Below are 21,679 nucleotides of genomic sequence, written 5' to 3'. Positions count from 1 at the left end.
TCTCTATGTCTCTCTCACTCATTTCTATATATCTCTCTCTCGCTCATTTTTATTCTCTCTCTCTATGTCTTTCTCTCGTTCATCTCTTTTTGTTCTCTTTCTCTCTCTTTTTGTCTATCTCTCGCGCATCTCTTGTTTCTCTCTTTTTTTCTGTCTGTCTCTCTCTCTATCTTTCTCTCTCTGTCTTTCACTCTCTTTCACCCATCACTCTTCTCTCTCTCTTTTTCTCTCTATCTGTTTGTCTATTTGTCTTACCCTCATTGTGTTCGCCTTGCTTACTCCCCTCTCCTTTTTTTTTTATTTACCAAGCTATCTTTCGATTTATCGAGACACTACAAGAAAATGCACTTTTAGTGACCACTTTGTCTTTCTATCGCTCATCACTCTGTCTCTGTCTCTATCTCTCTTCTCTATCTGTCTCTTACTCATTTCTCTCTCACCACCCATCTCCTCTACTACCTTCACTACTACTGCAAATGACATTCCACTACCACAACTACTACCATTGTTGCCACTCCGCCTCTACGACTATCATTACTACCATCATCACCACCACTTCACTACCACCATTACTACTACCATTACCTCTCATCCACCACCGCTACTCTATCTCCTCCACTACTACCACAACTTCACCACTAATCTCATTCGCTATCACCACCACCACTACTATCACCTCTTATCCACCACCTTCACCACTACTACCGCTCCCTATCCTCTACCACAAAAAATTAGTTCCTGATTTTTAGCAACCCCCAATCTCCCCCCTCGGCCCGCCCTTTTTTTTTTCCATTCCCGCTCGGGTTACCAAAACCCTCAAATCTTGTCTCTTTGTCTCTGTCTCTCTGTCTCTCTTCTCTTTCTCTCTCTCACTCATTACTCTTCTCTATCTGTCTCTCTCTCTCTTTCTCTCTATGTCTCTGTCTCTCTTCTCTTTCTCTCTCTCTCTCTCACTCGTTACTCTTTTCTGTCTGTCTATCGGTCTCTATCTGTCTCTTTCTCTCTGTGTCGCTCGTCTATCTCTTTTCTCTTTATCTCTCTCTGTCTTTCTCTCGTTTATATCTTTTCACTTTTTTTCTCTATTTTTCTTTGTCTATCTCTTTTCACCCATTTTTTCATCTTCCTTTCTCTCTTCTCTTTCTCTCTATTACTCATCACTCTTCTCTCTCTCTGTCTGTCTATCTGTCTCTCTCCCCTCTCTCTTTGTGTGTCTCTCACTCATTTATCTCTTCTCTCATATCTTTTCTCTCTCTATCTCTTTCGTTCATCTCTCTTCTCTCTATCTCTCCCGCTCATCTCTCTTCTCTCTGTCTCTCTCACTCATCTCTCTTTTCTCTGTCTCTCTCGTTCATCTCTCTTATTTCTCTGTCTCTTTTTCTGTGTCCCACTCTCTATCTCTCTCTCTGTCTCTTTCTCACTCATCACTCTTCTCTGTCTGTCTGTCTGTCTTTGTCTCTGTCTCTCTCTCTTTCTCTCTTTGTCTTTCGCTCATCTCTCTTCTCTCCATCTCTCCCATCTCTATTCTTTCTCTATCTCTCTCGTTCATCTCTCTTCTCTCTATCTCTCTCACTCATCTTTCTTCTCTCTCTGTCTCTCTCTTTTTCTATGTCTTTCTCTCAATCATCTCTTTACGTTCCCTTTATCTCTCTCTCTTTGTCTATCTCTCGCTCATCTCTTATTTCTCTCTCTTTTTTTGTCTGTCAGTCTCTCTATCTCTTTCTCTATCTGTCTCTATCTCTCTCTATACCTCTTTCTCTATTACCTCTAATCTCCTTTGCCATCACCACCACCACCACCACCACCACCACCACCATCACCTCTTATCCACCACATTCACTATTATTGCCGCTCCCTCTTCTCTATCACAAAAAATTAGCTCTTGATTTTTAATAACAAAAAAAAAAAATGAGTCACAAAAAAACATTTTTCATTGACTATAAAAAAATAATTTTATTTTAACAAAAAATATTTTTCATTAAAATATTACCTCTACTTCTATCAAATAAAAAAAAAATCATTAAAATAAAAATAAAACAAATTCTTAATTCCCCCCAACCCCCTCTTTCATTTCCTTTCAGGTTTGTAGAGTCCTTCATTTCACGACACTGTTTCAAAACAGTAAGCAAACCTTAATCTGAGGGGGAGAAGATAGAGGGTTTGAAGAGAGAATGGGGTTGAAGGGGAAGGGTTTCAATCGGTGGCGAGACTGGTTCAGCAGCGGCGAGACTAGTTCGGCGGCGAGACGGTACGCTTCTTTTGACTCTTCTTTCGACTCTCTCATTCCAGTTGGTTCCTCTATCGACTGGATTGAAATGGTTCCTCTATATCTCTATGTTGCCCCCACCGCCATAGCCATAGCAGCTTATTAGTGGTGGTGGTTGTTTTCTGCGAGCATCAGTAATGTCGCAGAAGCGGCGGCAAGAGGACTCCAAGGGTCGTTCGGAGGGCAATGGGTCGGGTGAAAAGCGTCGCAAACATCCTTCTTTCAGAAGGTCTCTCTCTCCCTCTCTCTCTCTGTGAAACAAATTGGAACATCATTATGTTTTGACTCTACCTTACAGACAAACTGGATCGAGTTAATCTTCTAAACATAGACATTGGTCAATTGTATAGGGAGTAAGTAAATTGTATCTTTATTTGTTTTAGTATTATTTTGATCAGTTGACTTCTATTTTGTTGATGTTCCCTATGAATATTATGCTGTTGCAACAGGCGAGAATGCATCCATAATCTAATATATGCTCTAGAAATTAAACTTTATATGGGGTTTGTGATTTATGTGATGGTTTGACCATTCTAAACTTGGGAGATTTTATTTGTTTATTTTATTTTATATTATTATTTAGATATTTGTCTTTTTTGTTTATCTTGCACATCAGTATATTCAATGGTGATCTGGAAATATAATTTGAGTTGACATACTTGCCAAAAACAATATCATTTGCATTGACACAAGAATTTTTGTTAAACTACTTCATTACTAAACATTTTGATCATTTGCATCATTATTTTTATTTTATATAATATGGATTTTAAAGTGACTTCCTTCTTTTTTATTTTAGCTATAGTTCTTATCGTTTTATTGCCCTTCATTTTGTTAAAGTGATATTCTTCTTCCATTCTATGGTGAAGTGAATATCTTTTAATTATTTAACATAACAAAGATTTCGTAGCTGGCTAATTGTGCGATTATTTTGTATCTGTTTTTGGTCAGGTTCAATGAGAATATTATCACTGACCCAGGTTATGTGGATATATTTCCGGCATCACGTATCCCAAAACAGATGCACCATCTTGTTAAGCCAATTTATCTTTCCACACCCAGTGCATCTAGGGAATCATTAAATTCAAGAGGTGGTAACGTGAAGGAAAAAGGATTCCGGATACTAACGGAGCCAAGTAATTTGTCCTCTGTTCTACAGTGGGCATCAGATTCTGAGGTAGCTTTATTAGCTCTCTTTTTGATTATTTTTATTTTTATTTTTTAATGAAACTATTCATCACTACATTAGCAAAGCCTGGACTCTGCAATTCCATGAATTGAGCGACTGAGAGTTAAGTGGAGCTGTTGGTGGATAATATATTGTGTATTCTTTGAAGAACCACTGAAAAATTCAATTGGCATTTAACTGCTATATCGTGTGGATGAAGTTCCCTTCTTATTCCAAATTTCATTAAATTTTCATCAAAATGTATATAGAAGTTCCCTTCTTATTCCAAATTTCACTTTTCATCAAATTTGATGAAAAAAAATCACTTCCAATGTTTCATCTTTTTAATTTTTTATCAAATTCAAATTTGATGAAGGATTTTATGAATTCTCAATTTGATGAAAAAATGAGTCTCCATTGATTTGATGAAAGGATTGGATGTTATTTTTCAGCAATTTTTCATCAAATGAAAGAAATGGTGAATGATTGGATATGCTCTAACTTGCACCAAACAATTGGTCCAACATAGATGAGTTTGAACGTATGTTAAAGCTAAGTGAATTTTAATCAATGGTTGCTAGTTGCTACACTTTTTGATTCTTAGATGCATAGTAGATCAATCTTGCCAATAGTTGATGGCTTACATTTGTGATTTAGGATTTTTTTTGTGAGGTTAATCAATCCATATTTATTTATTATAATTTCAGTTGGTGCATATGCAGGTGGGCTTTCACCTTCATGCCTGCACGTTTGCAGCAGCATGAAGTCAAGAGAGGGAGATGTTAATAAGAGAACTTGGTTAGTTAGCAAATCTCCATGCTTGAATTGGGGTATGTTTAGTGTGTTTAGAAGATGATGGGGATGCCATCACTATTTTTGATGTTTTACGAAGCATTTTGGTTGTCATACCATCAAGTTGTGATAGGGGATGTTAAAGAGACTTTCATCTTATGGTAAATTTATATGGTTGAATTAGGATCACTTTAACAGGTAGAAGAGTCATCCTTGCTTTTCGAAGTTCTTCTAACGGCAACTAGAATCCTTTGTTTGATTTTAATTACTCACCCAACACTCATGGTTTATGTTCCTATATTTAGGATTCACTATTTGCAAAATAGTTGCTATATTTGTGTGAATAAATGAGTATTTATTTTTGAGTAGTTTGAGTATGGGAGCCTAGTGGTGGGATGCAACAAGTTAAACTTCCTACTTGCATAGCACTTGAAATCAAGGGAATTTTTATTTATTTATTTTCGGGGTATGCTGGTGAAGATCCTTATCCTCTTCAATGTTGAAAATGTTACATAGAATTATTTTATTGCTTCATCATTTGACTAGCAATCTGTTGCTTAGTTTCTTAATGTACTCTAGTTTTGTTCTCATTCTTCCTCTAAACCTATGTGTTTAGCTTGCTTAAAATCATAAATCAAATGGCATGTAATGGCCTTGTTTGATAACTTTTTTTAATAGTCTTTTCCCCCCTGAATGTTTCTTCTAGAGCACATCATGTATCCCAAAGTTCACATTGCACTAAGAATGTCACGTCACCTTCGACTGGGTGTTGTTCGGATATATTCAAAGAAAGTCAACTATCTGTACCAAGACTACAATTTTTTTCTGATAACCATAAGAAAAGCATTTGCTTCTGCAGAAGTTAATCTGCCAGATGCAACTCATGCACCTTTTGACTCTGTCACTTTGCCAAAACGTTCAAACTTGATGCCTTGAATTTGGATGATGACTTCTCTTATGACGGGTAATTTTCTGGCTACGTATTGCACTTCCGCCTTTCTTTGAATCTATAGATAACACTCGATTTTTAATTCTCAGGGCTCAAGATAATCATCTCTGGAGCGAGGTGGAGATAACACTTACATGTGGTAGTATTTCATGTGCTTCCTTGAATTCATATTTTGTAAATTATTGCACTCTAGTTTATGATTTTTTTAGTTCAATAACACTTACTGGTGGTAGCATTACATGTGCTTCTATGTATTCATATTTTGATTTGATAGTTCAAATGGTAATTGATTGAACTGGAATTATCATATTGTAGATCAAATTTTGATTTGAAGAGACCTGTACATTACCGTTACTTTCTATTGCACTTGAATTATTTGGTTAGTGGTTAATAACCTCTACACTTCGTGATAAAAAGGTGTTGAATCCTTGGTAGGCGAAACAAAAAGAGGACAGTCGGTTAAATCTTCATTGTGATGAAATAAAAGTTGCCAACTATTGTTGATTGCTATCTCTGTTAAAAGGTTTCCATTGATTGTTCGTCAATGATAACCTTGGTTTCCTTCTATTTGCTAAAAAATGCTCTTCGTTTACTGGTTTATTAATCTGATATTTGAAATGGTTTTTATACAATCTCTAATAAATGAATTTTTTTAGTTGGGTAGCATGTAAGATTTGATTTAAATGTTGTGATTAAAAGGTATTCATCACTATTTGTAAGTTAAATTATAACTTTGGTTTGGTTTCCTTGTATTTGCTCATAAATATTATTCATTTACTGGTTTATTAATCTGATATTTGAAATGGTTTTGTACAATCTCTAATGAAAGAATTATTTTTGTTGGTTGGCATGTAAATATTTGATTTAAATGTAGTGATTAACACTGATTGAAATTTATGGCTCAGGGAGCAATAATGGGACCGCTGATAACTACTGTTGTCATTGCTCTCAAGGATTTGTATGTTGAATTTGTTTTGGATGAACTGAAGGAGAGTGAGACGTAGAGCGCTGCTGGGCATGCTTTTAGTGCTTGCTTCCTGAGAAATGTTCATCACTGCCTCAAAAACGCGTGTACATTATTAGTTGAGCTAATTAGAACCCAAAAAAGAAATATCAGAATTGTTTGCTTTAGAGTGGATGTGTTTTTACCAATCTGTTGGCAGTGCATTTATCAAGTTTTGTTGGCTGCATTTTCTCTTTAGGACAGTCTTTTTGTTTTTGTTTTTATTTTTTTTCTTCTATTTATGGTGTGAGCATGATGTAAAAAGTAATCGATCAATCATGTACTCCCTACGCCTGTATGTATACCTGACTGCTGCCCAAACCCCCTACGCCTGTATGTATACCTGACTGCTATTGTAACAAATGCCAGCTTGTAGCCGTCGGCTATGCTGTTCCCTATGACAACAATCCATTTTGCTCTATCCTGTGAGAGATTATAGCATCTAATGTGTCAAATTTTATTGGTATACATTGATTCAATTAAGCATGATATTGACTGCAATTAGTTTATAATGATTTTTTACATTTCCCTAAGAAGATACTAAGAAGATGCTTCCAATGCTCGTCTTCAATTTAGTTGTGAATGGTTTGTGCATTTGGTCATTGATAAAATCTCATTTTTGCAAATGTTTGGGAAAATGTTTAGCTGCTGCTTTTTTTTTTCTTTCCCCTCAATGATAAATAACTATAATTGCAGAGTTATTTCATTCAAATCCATCCATTTGAAATTATAATAACATTATTTAACAAATCCAAAAGAAAATATCTGCTGATTCCAATATCACACACAGCATTTTGAGAGAAAAAAAATACTTTTGTTGATTGCTTAATTTGTAAAAGTCAAGACAACAAATTAAATGAAGACAATTGAATGAAAAGATAATACACCATGAACCCCAAATTACAAGTAGTGTCTGAACCAAAAAGAAAAAAGGACCACGTAGCCAATTTCTCAAAACAATGGCGAAGCTTTCTTTGCGAATCTTGTAACCGTCACTTCTCATTGCATCGACAATCACAGAAACTGGGTCTCGAAACTAGCCCACTTTCGTGTCATTTCAAAACTTGTATCGGCTAAAAGTGTTGCACCCTGAATTTCCACTCCCATTTTACAGGGTCGTAAGACACAAACTCAGCACCTTGCTCTATTGCCTTCTTCATTAGCATCTCTCTGTATTTATCAACCTTAGGTCCATTTATGTACTGTTTCCCTGTCTTTTTGTCAATGCATTTGATGTTAAGAAGAGTGACCTCGGCAGGCTTATTCAGACCTTGCCCCACTGGAGGTTTCTTGCTCTCATCCATGTAGACAGTCAGTTTACGATTAGCAAAATGAATGTGGGAATCTAGATCAAGCTTTCGCACGTCTGTGTCACCGAGAAACTTGATGTTTCCATAGCCATGGCGTCCAACCACAAAGTTCTTCACACGACAGCAAAACCCTGGCTCGGCCCTTTCCTTCACTGCTAGCTCGTGGATTTGTGGTTCTGTATAGTACCCAGAGCGTTGCAGCTGTGGCATTAACGCCTCAACATCGGTCTCTTGTTCTTGCAGAATTGCAGCCTCACCAGCTTTGCACCCGGTGGATGTAATAATACGCAAGGCTTCTTTCTCAGTGAAAGTAATATTACACGGATCGTTGGGCTTATGATTGGATTTGATAGAACTAGTGCCCTCCTTGTCAGCATTATTTTCAGATACGCTCCCTGCAAAATTGTTGGAAAGAATACATAAACTAGCAAAACCCAGTACTAGTGTATGAAATGTAGTAAAATGAAAATATGAGCCTATCAGAATACAAAAAGATACCCTACCATCAACCGCCACCCACAACCCTCACCTTCCCCAATCAAACATAAATATTGGTCATTATAAGGCCATTGTGTAAAGTCCCCAATTGGAGGAGGCCCGTATTTTTTCTAATCCTCGTATATATTCTATTTTATAAAGCACACAACTCACTTGGTTAAAGCTTTGTCACGCAATTTAAAAAAAAAAATAAAATCACAGCATCAACATAATTTCCCCAAATTTTATCTTTGCCTAATAGTTATTGTAAGGACCAAAACGTAGAATCAATAAAACAATAGACTCTCTCTCTCTCTCTCTCTCTCTCTCTCTCTCTCTCTCTCTCTCTCTCTCTCTCATGATCTCCCTAACAATTTCAATTGCATACTATCTGCAGACAGTAGTGTGCAAATACTCTTCTAGTATACATATCCACATCGAGTATAATGCTTTCAAGAAAAAAAAAAAAAAAAAAAAAACTTCTGCAAAAAATAAATTAAAATAGATGCATTTAAATTAATATTAAGAACCAAAAGGCCTCATTCTCTACCTGTAATAATTAATAAGAATCAAAGTGGAGGTGGATGTCAAAGACACAGAAATATACATACATGCATCAGCCAAAACTGTCTTATTTTGTAACAGAAAAAACATCAATTATAGACAAATCTCCTTCAACACAAGACATATATATATATATATATATATATGTAGGGACTGAAAGAAGTCTGTTTCTCATGTTCTTTGTTTTCATATTTGTGCTTTCAGAAACAAAAACACCGAAAAGGTTCATGAACACATAATTTTCATGTTGTTTTCATTTTTGTGCAAAAACTGTTTCCGAAAATTTTGAAAATAACTTTTTGGTGTTTCCTAAAAAGGGGGTTGTTTTAAGGGAAAAAAAAATCCTAGAACAATTTTAGGAAGCAATTAGCCAAACTAATTTGTGTTTTTCGGAAAGTGAAATTATAAAACAGAAAACAAAAACACAAGCAAACAATCCAAAAAACTGATTTCTGTTTCCTCAATTTTATATTCTTAATGATATTTTGCAATACGAAAAGCTGGATGTATGAAACCATTTAAAGTGAAAAATCTAGAAATCCCCTAGATGTTGATTTGTGATTATGTATCAATTTTAAGCAGAATATAACAATCCCAATCAAACAATCAAGACAAAGAGACACAGCGATTTAACGTGGAAAAAACCACAATTGGACACCTCCAACTGTGATCAAAAAACCACGGGCAACAGCCACAAGACAATCCACTAAGAAGAATTAAAGGAATTACACAGGTATACTCTCAATTACCTAGCGAATCCACAACGCCTAATTGAACCAACCTTTATGTGCCTCTTCCAACCCCATCTTCACCACGGAATTGTCTTTCTGATGAGCCACTCCGGATTCCACCAAAGCTTCAGGCTCGAATTCTTCAGAATCCACAACTGAAGAATAACTCTCTCTTTTGTGTATAACAAACAAACCTTTGATGTACTCTCTTTAGATCATGAGTTGAATACTCAATAAAAACATCAAAGAAAACTCCCAAAGTATCCCCAGATATAAACCCTAGAAAACCAAAAAGAAGATCTGGAGCAGTTATCCTCAAAATCTGACCCAATACGCGAATTTATAGAATCTGTCCCGCGATCTCCGCTCGAGCTCAACACAGCCCGCTCGAGCGGACTGACCAAAAACTGCGTGCGAACAAACTGAGATGCGCTCGAGCGTAGGAGAATCCGCTCGAGCGTAAAATCACACCTTCCAGTATTTTTACAGGCGACTGCAGAGATGCTGAGAGCTTCCAATCCCCGCTCGAGCGCCCGTTTTCCCGCTCGAGCGGACAGGCCAAAATTGGAAAACTGGAAAAAAAAAACATGCTCGGACAGGCAACTTTGAATGCATTTTTGCATTTTGCTTCGGGGGCGCTGCCCCTCAACCCCGCCGTGGCGCTGCCCCGGACCCGCCAAGGGGCGCTGCCCCCTGGACCCCCGCGAGCTGACCGGGCAGCTCGATCCCCGTCATAATCAGCGAAGTGGCAATCTTGAAAGCTTTATCAACACAAACTTCTCTGAAAAGCACAATTCGGGTTGGATTCGCATCTAAACACTCATCGCCTCACTGAAAATAAAAAGTGCGAATAAAATTACAACTCAAAGGAGTTTTGTCAAACGGGATTGCCAAGAAATAAAACCTAACATAAAGCATGGTGCAGACACCACTGCAGAGATTCTACCTTAACGCTATGTTTGGATGAGGGATTTGGGAAAGGATTTGGAAAGAGAAAGGGAAAGGGAAAGAAAAAGATTGGTAAAATATGAATAAAATATACTTACATTTCACCTAATTTTATACACTTTTTTCCTTTCCCTTTCCAAATCCCTCCCTAAATCCCCTAACCAAACACAAGCTAAATGAAATGGTATAAGTAGAAAATTTTAGAAACAGCACAATTGTACTCTTGGATGCAGGAGAGAGAGAGAAAAAAAGAAGCCAGAATAGAAACTACGATACACCCTTACAAAATGAAAAATTAACACAAGTCACTTGTGTAAACAATGCCTAGACAAGAAAGTTTAGAATACCCGTTGGCCCTTCCCCTAAATTAACTATTCAACACCTAAACATGCAAAACTTTTGCCTGAAGGAGAATTGAATCTAACAAGCAAGACGTAACATGATTCAATAATATCATACCTTAGTCATAACATAACTACTACATATTATTGCAAGATCACTAATATGACAATTACACACATACATGATGTTATAACTTCATAAAAAAAGGAAGAACTCACCATTATTATATATATGAACATAAGATGCGCGCAGCAGTGGAGACATTTTTTCATTGTTCGGCCTTGGGGCCATTGTTCAGCAGGATTAATAACCAAAGCCCTTGGATTCTCCCTTGGAACAAATAAAGTGCCAGCCTTGGGTGCAGTAGGCATTTCTCCATCATTACTGAAAAATGGCACCTGTATACAACAGTTGGGCAACAGAAGCATTAATGTAAAAGATCTCAGTGGCTTGGTTGAACAGGTTACAAGAGTGTAAAATGCAACTTGTGTTTTGACAATCCTCACCTTTGGGCCATCACTTTTAGGATCATATTTCCGAGCTGGAAACCTAATCCGTCTTTGAGACAAGTGTCGAGATGTCAGCAAGGATGACAGTCTGACAGGAGCAGCAGGCTTATCAAACACCCGTTTTGAAGAAAGAATGTCATGCACAAAATTCACTTCCAGCAAAACAGACTGCTACAAGCACATAGTTCACACAATATGATAGATGAGGATGGTACTATGAGTGTTTTTACACACAACATAACACAACGCTGCCACTTTTTTGGATCTATACAAATATAACTGCCTTTGTTTAAGCTGATTTTGCGAAAGCATTGTCAAATTCCATACTTCAATTTGTAGGTCCCATTTGAAATTTTATGCTGTATATCTTCAACATCAAGTGTTCATATATTTGGCCTGACAAGCCAATATCCACAAACTTTCATCACAAACACATACACGCTGTTCTCTAGAAAATATGTAAGTATAACTATTTACACGTTCTTTAGTTTTAGCACTGCCCATATCCCATATCCCCTTCAAAATGCAGTTTTTCTTGCGTGTGTTGATTCCTTATATAGAGCACATACATATAACCAACCATCTATCATTCCTAAGAATCAGTCATGCCCAAGATGCAGTGTTCTTGTCAAAATGTAATACTCATGCACATGTCCACATTTTTTTTTTCATACATAAATATCCACTAAACGCACCAAGAGGGACCCAACCTCTATTGTTCATAGCTCAGAATTGATGCAGGGAAGTGTATCGGAAAGAAAAGCAAACAACAAGATCGAACCACAAACAAATCCGAACTAGAGATAATCTTTCTACGAACGAACAATATTGAGAAAACTCTCAATTTTTCTTAATCATTTTCTTTCTAGTTTTTGTTTTTCCTATACTGATGTTTGTTTGATATCTATTGAACCTTCTATTCAGTTACTGTCTTAGTCTTGTATGTTTTTCTTTCTGTTTTCAATTTGTGACCCCTCTTCTCAAAAGACAAAATACATTTTAGTCAAACAAATTCAAACTGGGCCCAGAAATCTTCATCATTAAATTTGTGAAGATAACAAGAAGTTGGATGAAAGGCATGGTAGCAAATCATTGGCTTTTTGCTTTTTATTTTTTTCCTATTCCTAGGGATATTGATGTTTGTTTGATGTCTATTGAACCTTATATTTCATTGCTCCCTTAGTCTTGTATAATTTTATTATTAATTTTTATTTTTATTTTTATTTTTATTTTTTTTATTTTTTTATTTTTTTTATTTATTTTTTATTTTTTAATTTGTAGCCCCTCTTCTCAAAAGCTGAAAATACATTTAATCAAACAAATTCAAACTTGGTCCAGAAAACTGTCATCAAATTTGTGAAGAGAAAAAAAGAGGAGGATGAGAGGCATGGTAGTAGCAGAAGATCATTTGCATTCTGGTTTTTGTTTTTCCTATTTCTAGGGACATTGATGTTAGTTTGATATCTATTGAACCATCCAACCCCCGTTAACCCTAACCCTAAGAAACACATATGATGTGATGCATGATGAACCAAAAAATGAATAAACCATCCAACAAATCCATTAGGGTAAAAATGCAGCTCTTCTAACTCCAAGAATCTAATAACAATAAATGCAATTAACGAAGCACTTGTCCCTTTGAGTAAGGGTGTGCAACATACCGAAATACTGGGGATGATTGTGTGTTAGCAGAACTCAAGCCAGAGCCAATTCCTGAAGCTGTTCCCAGAGCTGAAGTAGAACTAAAGATAGAGGGTGATGGTCCAAGTACTGGTGAGCTAAAAAGAGATGGACAGCTATTCGGCCCAGATGCAGGGCCTGATGCTGTCAAAATTAAGCAAGGTGGGGATGATGTTGTCTTGAAAGTGTTTGCAAATGATGATATGCTAAAGAGTAATGAATTGAATCCAAGAGCAGATGAGGCTACAGAGCCTGAAGAGCTAGGAGCTGGTGTTTTGGGGGCAAATGAATTATAAGGGGTTTGGAGGGCTAATGCATTTGAAATGGTTTGAGGGGCAAATGGATTAGAAGAGGTTTGGGAGGCAGATGGATTAGGAGAAGAGGTTTTGGGGGTTGACAAATTTGAAGAGGTTTGGGGGGTTAACAGATTTGGGGGGGGAAATGGAATAGGAGAAGAGGTTTGGGTGGCAAATGGAATAGGAGAAGAGGTTTGGAGGGCAAATGGATTAGGAGTAGAGGTTTGGGTGGCAAATGGATTAGGAGAAGGGGTTTGGGTGGGAAATGGATTAGGAGTAGAGGTTTGGGGGACAAATGGATTAGGAGTAGAGGTTTGGGGAGCAAGTGGGTTAGAAGAGACTGAGGAAGAGAAGGGATTGGGAGATGACTGAGTCAGTGTGGGTGAAGGACCAAAGGCGTTTGACTGTGTAGTGGAACCACCAACGCCCAAACCACTTGCAGATTGACCCACATGGCACGGGCCCCCTGAATTTGGAATCAATGAGAAAGAACAGTCAGTACAGACCATTTTCATAACAAAAGACAAGATAAAGATGAATGAAACCACTCGTGCACAGGCTAGCCATACCTTTATCTCCCAACTAATAGTCCTCCAACCTCAGTTCTTCATGGCTTTTATCTTTGTAAACAGTCATTGCTAAAAGGGACTGCAGTGTAACAGCAGGTTGTGTTCTGCCACCATCTACCTCAGCAGCTGCAGTGTAAGCGGCTACTCTACTTCCTCCACGTTGACCACCAAAAGCTGAAGGTCCAAAGCTTGTGGTCCCAAATGTCAGCATCGTTGTCTGGGCTCCTGCAAAATAGATTGAGAGAATAATAATGTTTCATTGGTAATAAACAGAAGACATAAGCATGAACTAATATACAAAGAAATATGGAAAATAACCCACCAAAGTAGGAACTCTGAGTCCCAAAAAGAGATGGAGTAGCTTCAAATACGCTGCTGCTGCCAGATGATGAAGTTGACTGCCCATATGTTGGAGTGGTACCAAAGCCAAATCCTGTGGTACTTGATGTACCAAAGGCAGGACTGCTTGATGCTCCAAATGCATAGGTGTTTGATGCCCCCAAAATGGATGTGTTCAATGTTCCCGATGTGTTTGAAGCACCAAATGCAGCCCCGGTCCCAAATCCAAAAGCTGGTGCACTGGACACAGCAAAAGCTATGCCTGTGCTGCCAAAGATTGAGGTTGACGAGGAGCCAAATGTCGGAGTGCTTGCAACAACAAAAGTTGATGTGCTAGCTGCACCAAAGGCTGGGGGACTACCAGCACCAAATGCATTTTGGGTTGATGCATCAAAGGGAGTAGATGAACCAAATGGATTGCTTCCAAAAGTAGTTTGAGTTTGTTGAAACACACTCCCAGATGAGTCAGATTGATTAGGCCTTGATGCAAACCCTCCAAAAGCAGGCTTCTGTCCAAATAAAAAAGATCCTACAAATATGTGACAATAACAAAAGTTTTTGATCGACATAACAAAAATTTTAGTCATAAGAAAATCAAGAGAAGGGCAGTCAAAATGCATAATCTAATAAATGAAAATGCATCATAACTACAAAGAAAGAAAAACACTACCATAAATTTTCCATGATAAAATTATGAAATCATAATCACACAAGCTCATACCATACACTCTCTCGAAAGTACAATGAGAACTGACAAAAAGGCAAATCAAAAACCAAAGATATACATCCAAACAACAATGCATCACTCCATAAAGAGGCCTTCTTGTTTTTTTATCATTTCTTTTTTTTCTTTTTCTTTTTTTTTCTAAAATAGCAAGAACTCAAATAGAAGCAATGCTGTGTTTCTTTCTCATGTCATTACAATTATTTAAATTATATTCCCTGGCAGTTTTTAGTCATACTCAATTCAGTAAATATGGCTAACAAATCACATTTTGTCTATTCAAATTCAGGTCTACATATCTGTAGAGGTGATATAGTATGAGCCTGGCAACAAAAACTGCGGTGTATCCATGTATACAACTTCTCGATCATATTAAATGACCCAATAGCCGGTGAATATCCATAGTCCATACATTGAGAGAGATTATAGCCCTTATAAGGTATAATTCCACAACGCATCACTCCATAAACACCTCAAAAAACTAAATCTGATTGAACAATGAGATCCCATGTTATAAAGAATTAACATCTGAAAGTTGATTTTCTATTGTTTTAATTGTTAAGTTAATTCTATGTTGTTTTGGTTTATAACCATGATGATCATCACTACTTAAAACAAAAAAGTCATTTTAGGATGATAATGATGATGATGATCATAACAATAATAATGTCTAAAGAAATGAACATTTTGGACAAAACATGCACATTTATTTCTTGCATCAAAATAAAAGAAGAACACGCGCGCGCACACACACACACACACACACATATATATATATAGAGAGAGAGAGATCTAACCTGTGAGAGATCTAACATGTGTAAAAGGCGGAAGCCGTCAAGAGTCAACATGACCCAAGATAAAGACGAATTTCACAAAAATAAACATTTAAAGGGGAAATTGCAGGGATTTCGTTTAGAAGGAGGAATTATAAAGATTTAGGTGGAGAATTTCTTTTACATCCGCTTCTATTTCCATCACAAACTAACGCATGACGTCATTTAGTGGCGTTCTAAATGACGTTTTTTGAAAAAACGCCACTTTTTTTTTCTCCTTGATTTTGAAATATGAGAAAAATTACAATCAATATTTTGTCCAAAGCGTAGCATTTCAGAAGATATGCACTGAAAGATTCAACACAATTATGAGGCCCCGTTTGCCAAGATTCTAAAATATAGTACAAGCCAAAGAATTTAACTAAAGAAGGCAGCTTGATGTAATAACAAACAAATCTAAGCCAAATAAGTGCAAAATAATATTTAAACTAAATAAGTCCAAAAAAACAACAAAAATTTAATGCCTTTTTCACAATTTTAGTAAAGGATTATAAGCAAAAGTCTTTCTTTGCCTCAAAGAACTCGCCTTCTCCTTTCTTTTTCTTCTTCTCGACTTGCTTTGCAAAATACTTGTCATCAAACTTTTCAACATTGTCCAGTTCCAAAAAAAAAAAAAAAAAACTTTTCAACATTGACGCCAGAGATGTCCACCTTGGTCGAAGTATCAATCAAATAAGGTTGATTTACATGTCTAAGAGGAACACCATTAAGCTTGAAAGGTCCCGTAGAAGCAATGGAGAAAATGAGACAGTAATTCAAAAGCTACTCAACAATATCTTACCAAACCAAGTGAAAAAAACACGCCTAATGGAAAATCGTAGGGCTGCCCTTGGGAGTGCACAATTCCACAATGGTATTCTTTACCAAACGAGCTCGTACTACCAACAAAATCAAGCAATGGTAATGCTATCTATCAAGACCAGATCAAGAATTGCAATCCTTCCAAATCATATATTGCATAAGTCATGAACAAGTAAATTTTCCAAGGACCAACCACGGATCTCATGAGAATATGGCAATCAATACAGCCCAGTCATGTCAAACTAATATTTATGCAACAAAGCAACAGTAATCATACTCTATGATTCCACATACACAATTTTATGTGACTAAGCAACACCATTCATAAGATATCCAACATCAAACTATGCAGCATCACATAAACTAACAGGTATTTGCCATCATCAAACCCAAGAACATAAGAGAGAATAAAAATAAAATAAAAACCCACCTTGCAAAAATTAAAAATTAAAAGATACAAATTTAGTACCTTAGGTAGTGATGACGCAGCTCTTGCTTGGAGAAGACATTTTTTAATCTAAAAGTACTATGTATTTACCAACTTGCCAAGTTTAGAACAAAAGAAAAAAGATGCAAGCCCTCAAATATTCAATTCCCTATAGGTCTTAAAAAAATTCAGAATTCAAACATAAGAACCCAAAACAAACATTTGAACAAGTGGAATCAGCTATGGCAAAATCAAAAGATGGTAGGCACACTACAATATATAAAAGTTTTAGAGACCAAATGTTTTGGTCTCTAAAAGTGAAAATTTTGTTGTAAAAGACATTTAAAGACCAATTTCCATCTTCATGAGGATAGTTGCTAAAAGGTCGTCCGGAAAAGTAAAAAATAAGGCATTTAGCGACAAAATTTTGAAAATGTCACTAATAAATAGACTTTTAGGGACAAAATAATTTGGTCTCAAAATGATTTATTTTTTGAGACAAAAAATTTGATCCCAAAAGGATAATAATTCATTACTAATGTCCAATTTTTGTTGCTAAAATTATAATGACGACACTTTTCCAACAAAATTATTTGGTCTCTAAAAAGTAATTTTGTCCCTAAATTTTGGTTTCTAAAACCTTAATTTTTTGTAGTGACAATAACTTGAGAGAAGAAATCAACAGAAGTATCACAAATTTTAAACTAATGAGAAGGTGCATTATGTTCTTGTATACAGCTTGTAATTGAGGTGGCTGTTTGTAAGCAGCACGTCACCTATTTCTTAGTGCGATGGTTGCATGTAGGACACATGTTAATAGGTGGCTACATGCAAAACCATGTCACTTGCCATTGAATGTTTGCATGAACATCATGTGTCACTAACTTGTTATGGAGTGGTTGCATTGTATGTCTACCACTAGTCCACTTCTTGTTATTTTGTAGTTTTTCTATTCCAAAGTACTTCATAAGGAAGTAACTTCCTTGGCTACTTATATATAGGGTTGTAATTACTCTTTTTAAGGATGTCTTTGAAGAACTGAAACTTAAGATTTTGAGATTTTATTTTAGCCTTACTTTGTTATTTCTTGTGGCTTGGTTTTGAGGCCCACAGCTCGTGGAATTTGACCCTTACTTGCTAGATTTTGCATAAATCAATCCTAAAATTTGATTTTACAAAGTTTGAGAAAACTGCCCCCCACCCCCCAAAAGAGGAGTTTTTTCCAAGTTTGACCCTAGTCAAAGAAGTCAAAACACGCAGCACCAAAAGGGTCATACTTTTGGAGATCATAACTCAGAAATGTGGTTCTAAAAAAGCCTTTTCCATCCCCAACTCAGTTTCTTGGTAACTATGATTGAGACCACCACCATTTATATAAACATGTTTATTGTAATAACTCAACTAACCAATTGTCAAATAAGCCTAGAAATAAAATAGTCTACATAGATATTTTATATTTATTATATACATACCCCATGTATTCTAAGGATCTTTTTTTCTGTCAAAAAACTACAAAAATAACATCTTTCTCCAAGAAGGACAATCCTGATATTGCATCCTTTGCCAGCAGTGGTAACCATAATGATCACATCTTATCCTCAAGAGTTCAAGAATGCCTCCAGCAAAAAACAAAAACAAAAACAAAAACAAAAAAATTTGGAGGCATTGGATCAAATATATATTCACAATCCACATTACAAACTTCAACACTTTGAATGATACTACAGTTCAAGAAAAAAGCAAATATCACAATCACAAAGTTAAAAAGCTACATAAAAATATTGTTGTACTAAATGCCCATTATTAGCAAATATGGTGCTATTAACTTTATTTTATTGGTTGCAAATACGGTGCCATTGTTAACAGGCAACAATCTTGTCAGATTTGCTTTTCTTATTTCTAATTAGATAACCAATCAATGTTTCAAATTAGATTTCAAATATAATTATAAAAAGCTCATCTTTGAGAAAAAAAACTAACGTCGATCATTTTTTATTTTTTACTTTTTTAAAAAGGTAAGGAAACAACAACTGCCATGCCATTTGAACTGCTCGTAGGTAGTAATTCAAAGCTGGGACAATGGAGTACATACACTAGTATGATCCCTAAAACAATGGAGTACCTACTACACTACAATGCAGTCAAAAGAAGTCATGACAATAACCAATTAGGGATCCCCAAGACAAAGGTAGCCTTTCTATAGTCACTGCAAAGTCCCTTTCTCTAGTAATAACATGCATTGCAGTAATCAGCTACTTGGTCATATCATGGCAAACAATATGCTGCCAAGACCAGCCATGATATTGCTCCCATTATTTTCACAACTACCGCGCACCTAAATAGTAAATACAGAGTCTCTAACAAGGTAGCCCACTTAAAAGAGTATTTTCTGAACTGATTACAACCATGTCAATTAAAATTCTAAACTAATTCTCTGCAGATTATTGCTCCTATCAAATAAATTAATCGTTACAAACAACTCTGCACTCAGTTCAGATACAAATTCAAGAAGACGTACATTCAATATAAAAATTTCAAGTTCTAAACTTTACTTTAACAACGAGATTCTTATTTTATTTTTTATTTTTAGTCTCTGCATTCAAAGAAAAAACAAGAATTAATTTAAAATAGTATAGATTATCATATATGAATGATAAACCTGCATTTGATATTTTAGAACTTAGTTACAACTGGGATCTACCATTTACGTGGAATTTTCCCACAAAGAACTTCAATGTAGGTAAAGTTTTTAAAAGAATTGATATTCTACATGATTTATCTCTACTAATTACTTCATGCTATAATTTCTTTTAATAATTTATATACATGGTTATAGATGAAGAAAACTAGGTTTGCTCTGAGTTCTAACTGGATCAGAAAAACATTGTGCCAAAGTTTCAACTTGAATCAATCCATGTTTTCTTTTTTCTTCCTCCCCCTTACTCTTCATCTTCCATTCTAATTCAAATAAGAAATGGAAAAGCTCTATCAAAAAAGGTAACCCCCACCCACACATCTTCCCAAAACCGAATATGAAGCCCATTACCCACTTTCATAGACAAGAAAGGAGACACTATAGGATATAAATGAGAGATGGACTTCCAAAGAGACCGACAATTGCCTCTCCTAACCACATTTGAATCTCTACCATTGTCCTAAACACCATACTTGTTTTTAATGATGGAGCACCATAATGACTCGCTTTCACTAGGGAACCTCCACAACCATTTGCTCAAGAGTCTAATATTCCTCGCAACAATATTCCCGATAGCAAGACCCCCTTTCTCCCTAGGGAGAGAAACCACCTCCCACTTAACTAAGTGATCCTTCTTATCTTCATCACACCCTTTCCAAAGAAAGTCTCGCACCAACTTCCCGACTTTCTTTGCAATCCTTACTAGGATCGTAAACAAAGACGAGTAGATAGGGATGCAACTCAGCAGTGATTGCACCAAAATGTATATCCCCTCTTAGACAACAACGCTCTCTTCCAGCCATCTATTCTTTTCCCAATCTCGACAAGTACAGATTCCAAAAAGAATCCGCTCGAGGATCCCCTCCTAAAGGCAAACTCAGATATTTAAGAGGGAACTCCTCAATGGGGCAACCTAAAAAATGAAATATTGCTCAGTTGACTTTGTTGATCGATTATATATCAATCATTCACCTTGACCAGCAGAAGTTTGGAGTTTTTAACTTCCTCCAATTTATTTAATTAAAATTCTTACACAATATATAGATAACACATACACAAAGATGAAAAGTTATTTATTATTATTATTTCAAATATTGAAGATCTCTAATATTCGCAAACTAGTCAGATTGCTTTGAGAAATTTCAATTGAGAATCTTAAAGTTTTGGTAACTATATATACGTTTCACTTTTATTTCTCAGAAAGTTCAAAATGCTCTGTAATTTCAGTGGAAGTACGAACCCATTGGATGGAATGTTGTTGCTCCTGGATGTCATTGCAGTACACAAGAAGCTTAAAAAATCTTATTCTCAACACTATTTTTTTTCAAAATTTTGTTTGTTGATAAGAAAATAACGGCATGAACAGCACAGATTATCTAATAATTGAAGAAAGTAACAAGTAATATACAAAGAAACTTACGGAGCTATAATCCAAATGCTTAATGGCACAGATAAAATCATCTGGAAGAACATTTTCAGGTAACAATTCCTGTGTTAGAAAAGCATAAGAAATCCAATTAAAACAGAAAGTTGACAATGTCATAGCAAAACCTGAATACGCTTCTACAAGTCAAATAATAGTGGTAGGGAATATTACCATAAAAGTTTTGTAAGGGGTTGCATTTGACAAAACAACTGAAGAATGCACCTTTGTCCCATCAGCCAATATAACCTAAATGATTCCACCCAGGTTCCTAATATCTAAATTACTTTTTCGAAGCTCGAAAATCCATTTCATTGAAGAAATCCAGATAATGAAACTAACCCCATTTACAGCTCCAGAGTCCTCAATCATCAATCTTGAAACCTAAATAACAAAAAACATCCTCATAGGTAGCAAGATAATAGATTAGACATGACCAAACTAGCAAAAAGGTAAATAATTTATTATTTCTTGAAAAAAGAAGAGGAAAAGGTATGATAAGAACTAAGGATGTATGTTTCCTAGCTTATTAATTTCATTGCGAACTACGAAAATGGTTAATCAGATGAACCATATTTCTCTCAAATTTGGCATTTAAACTATTTTTCTGTTTCAATTATAAAATGAAGAGCATTTGAAACAAATACTTCACTCGAGAAATTTCAAAAAACAGAACAAATACAAAAAACAAGTACCAATCTAAATACTAAAGTTTTGTGGAGTTGCATGTGGATCAGAAGCTTAGTGACCATGGATACTACAGAAAACTGTCGCCAAAAGGCAGATGAGATTTCTCTATGAATCTCATCCAATATAATAGAGCAATCAATCACCAA

At 35.9% G+C, this 21,679-nt stretch overlaps 1 protein-coding gene and 1 pseudogene across 27 annotated transcripts; one reads left to right on the top strand and one right to left on the bottom strand.

Annotated features, from left to right (window-relative positions):
• Window positions 1-2,060: 2,060 nt before the first annotated feature.
• On the top strand, window positions 2,061-6,596 carry LOC114257597 (mitochondrial intermediate peptidase, mitochondrial). Of its 26 annotated transcripts, none has more exons than XR_014346893.1 (7): window positions 2,068-2,492; window positions 3,215-3,440; window positions 3,884-3,972; window positions 4,154-4,229; window positions 4,930-5,187; window positions 5,262-5,311; window positions 6,078-6,596. XR_014346893.1 is itself a non-coding variant. In XM_082899406.1 (4 exons), the coding sequence occupies exons 2-4, from the start codon at window positions 2,401-2,403 to the stop codon at window positions 6,174-6,176; spliced, it is 417 nt and encodes a 138-aa protein (XP_082755532.1). In that variant the 5' UTR covers window positions 2,068-2,245; window positions 2,399-2,400; the 3' UTR covers window positions 6,177-6,596. The 26 variants fall into 26 exon arrangements, 4 of the variants coding, with proteins under 4 accessions (XP_082755532.1, XP_082755531.1, XP_082755534.1 ...); XR_014346894.1 differs by having other exon boundaries at window positions 4,154-4,261; window positions 5,083-5,187; XR_014346892.1 differs by having other exon boundaries at window positions 4,154-4,261.
• A 371-nt stretch (window positions 6,597-6,967) lies between these two features.
• LOC114261273 (nuclear pore complex protein NUP98A-like) lies at window positions 6,968-20,826 on the bottom strand (annotated as a pseudogene). Its single transcript, XR_014345556.1, has 6 exons — window positions 13,924-20,826; window positions 13,602-13,826; window positions 12,687-13,498; window positions 11,054-11,227; window positions 10,766-10,945; window positions 6,968-7,880 (listed from the first exon to the last, which is right to left on the bottom strand). The product of XR_014345556.1 is annotated as a nuclear pore complex protein NUP98A-like (transcript).
• Window positions 20,827-21,679: the final 853 nt, after the last annotated feature.

Source organism: Camellia sinensis, chromosome 12 (assembly GCF_055761805.1).
Source record: "Camellia sinensis isolate YWXY chromosome 12, ASM5576180v1, whole genome shotgun sequence".
Lineage (NCBI taxonomy): Eukaryota > Viridiplantae > Streptophyta > Magnoliopsida > Ericales > Theaceae > Camellia > Camellia sinensis.
The sequence above is the reverse complement of the archived record's forward strand: the minus strand, read 5'-3'. Positions and strand labels throughout refer to the sequence as shown.

Excerpts from the sequence above, each read along its gene's own strand:
- LOC114257597 (XM_082899406.1), top strand. The coding sequence starts at position 2,401 with ATGTCGCAGAAGCGGCGGCAAGAGGACTCCAAGGGTCGTTCGGAGGGC. Across the intron at positions 2,493-3,214 it reads AAACATCCTTCTTTCAGAAG|GTTCAATGAGAATATTATCA; the intron begins GTCTCTCTCTCC and ends GTTTTTGGTCAG. Across the intron at positions 3,441-6,077 it reads AGTGGGCATCAGATTCTGAG|GGAGCAATAATGGGACCGCT; the intron begins GTAGCTTTATTA and ends TTTATGGCTCAG.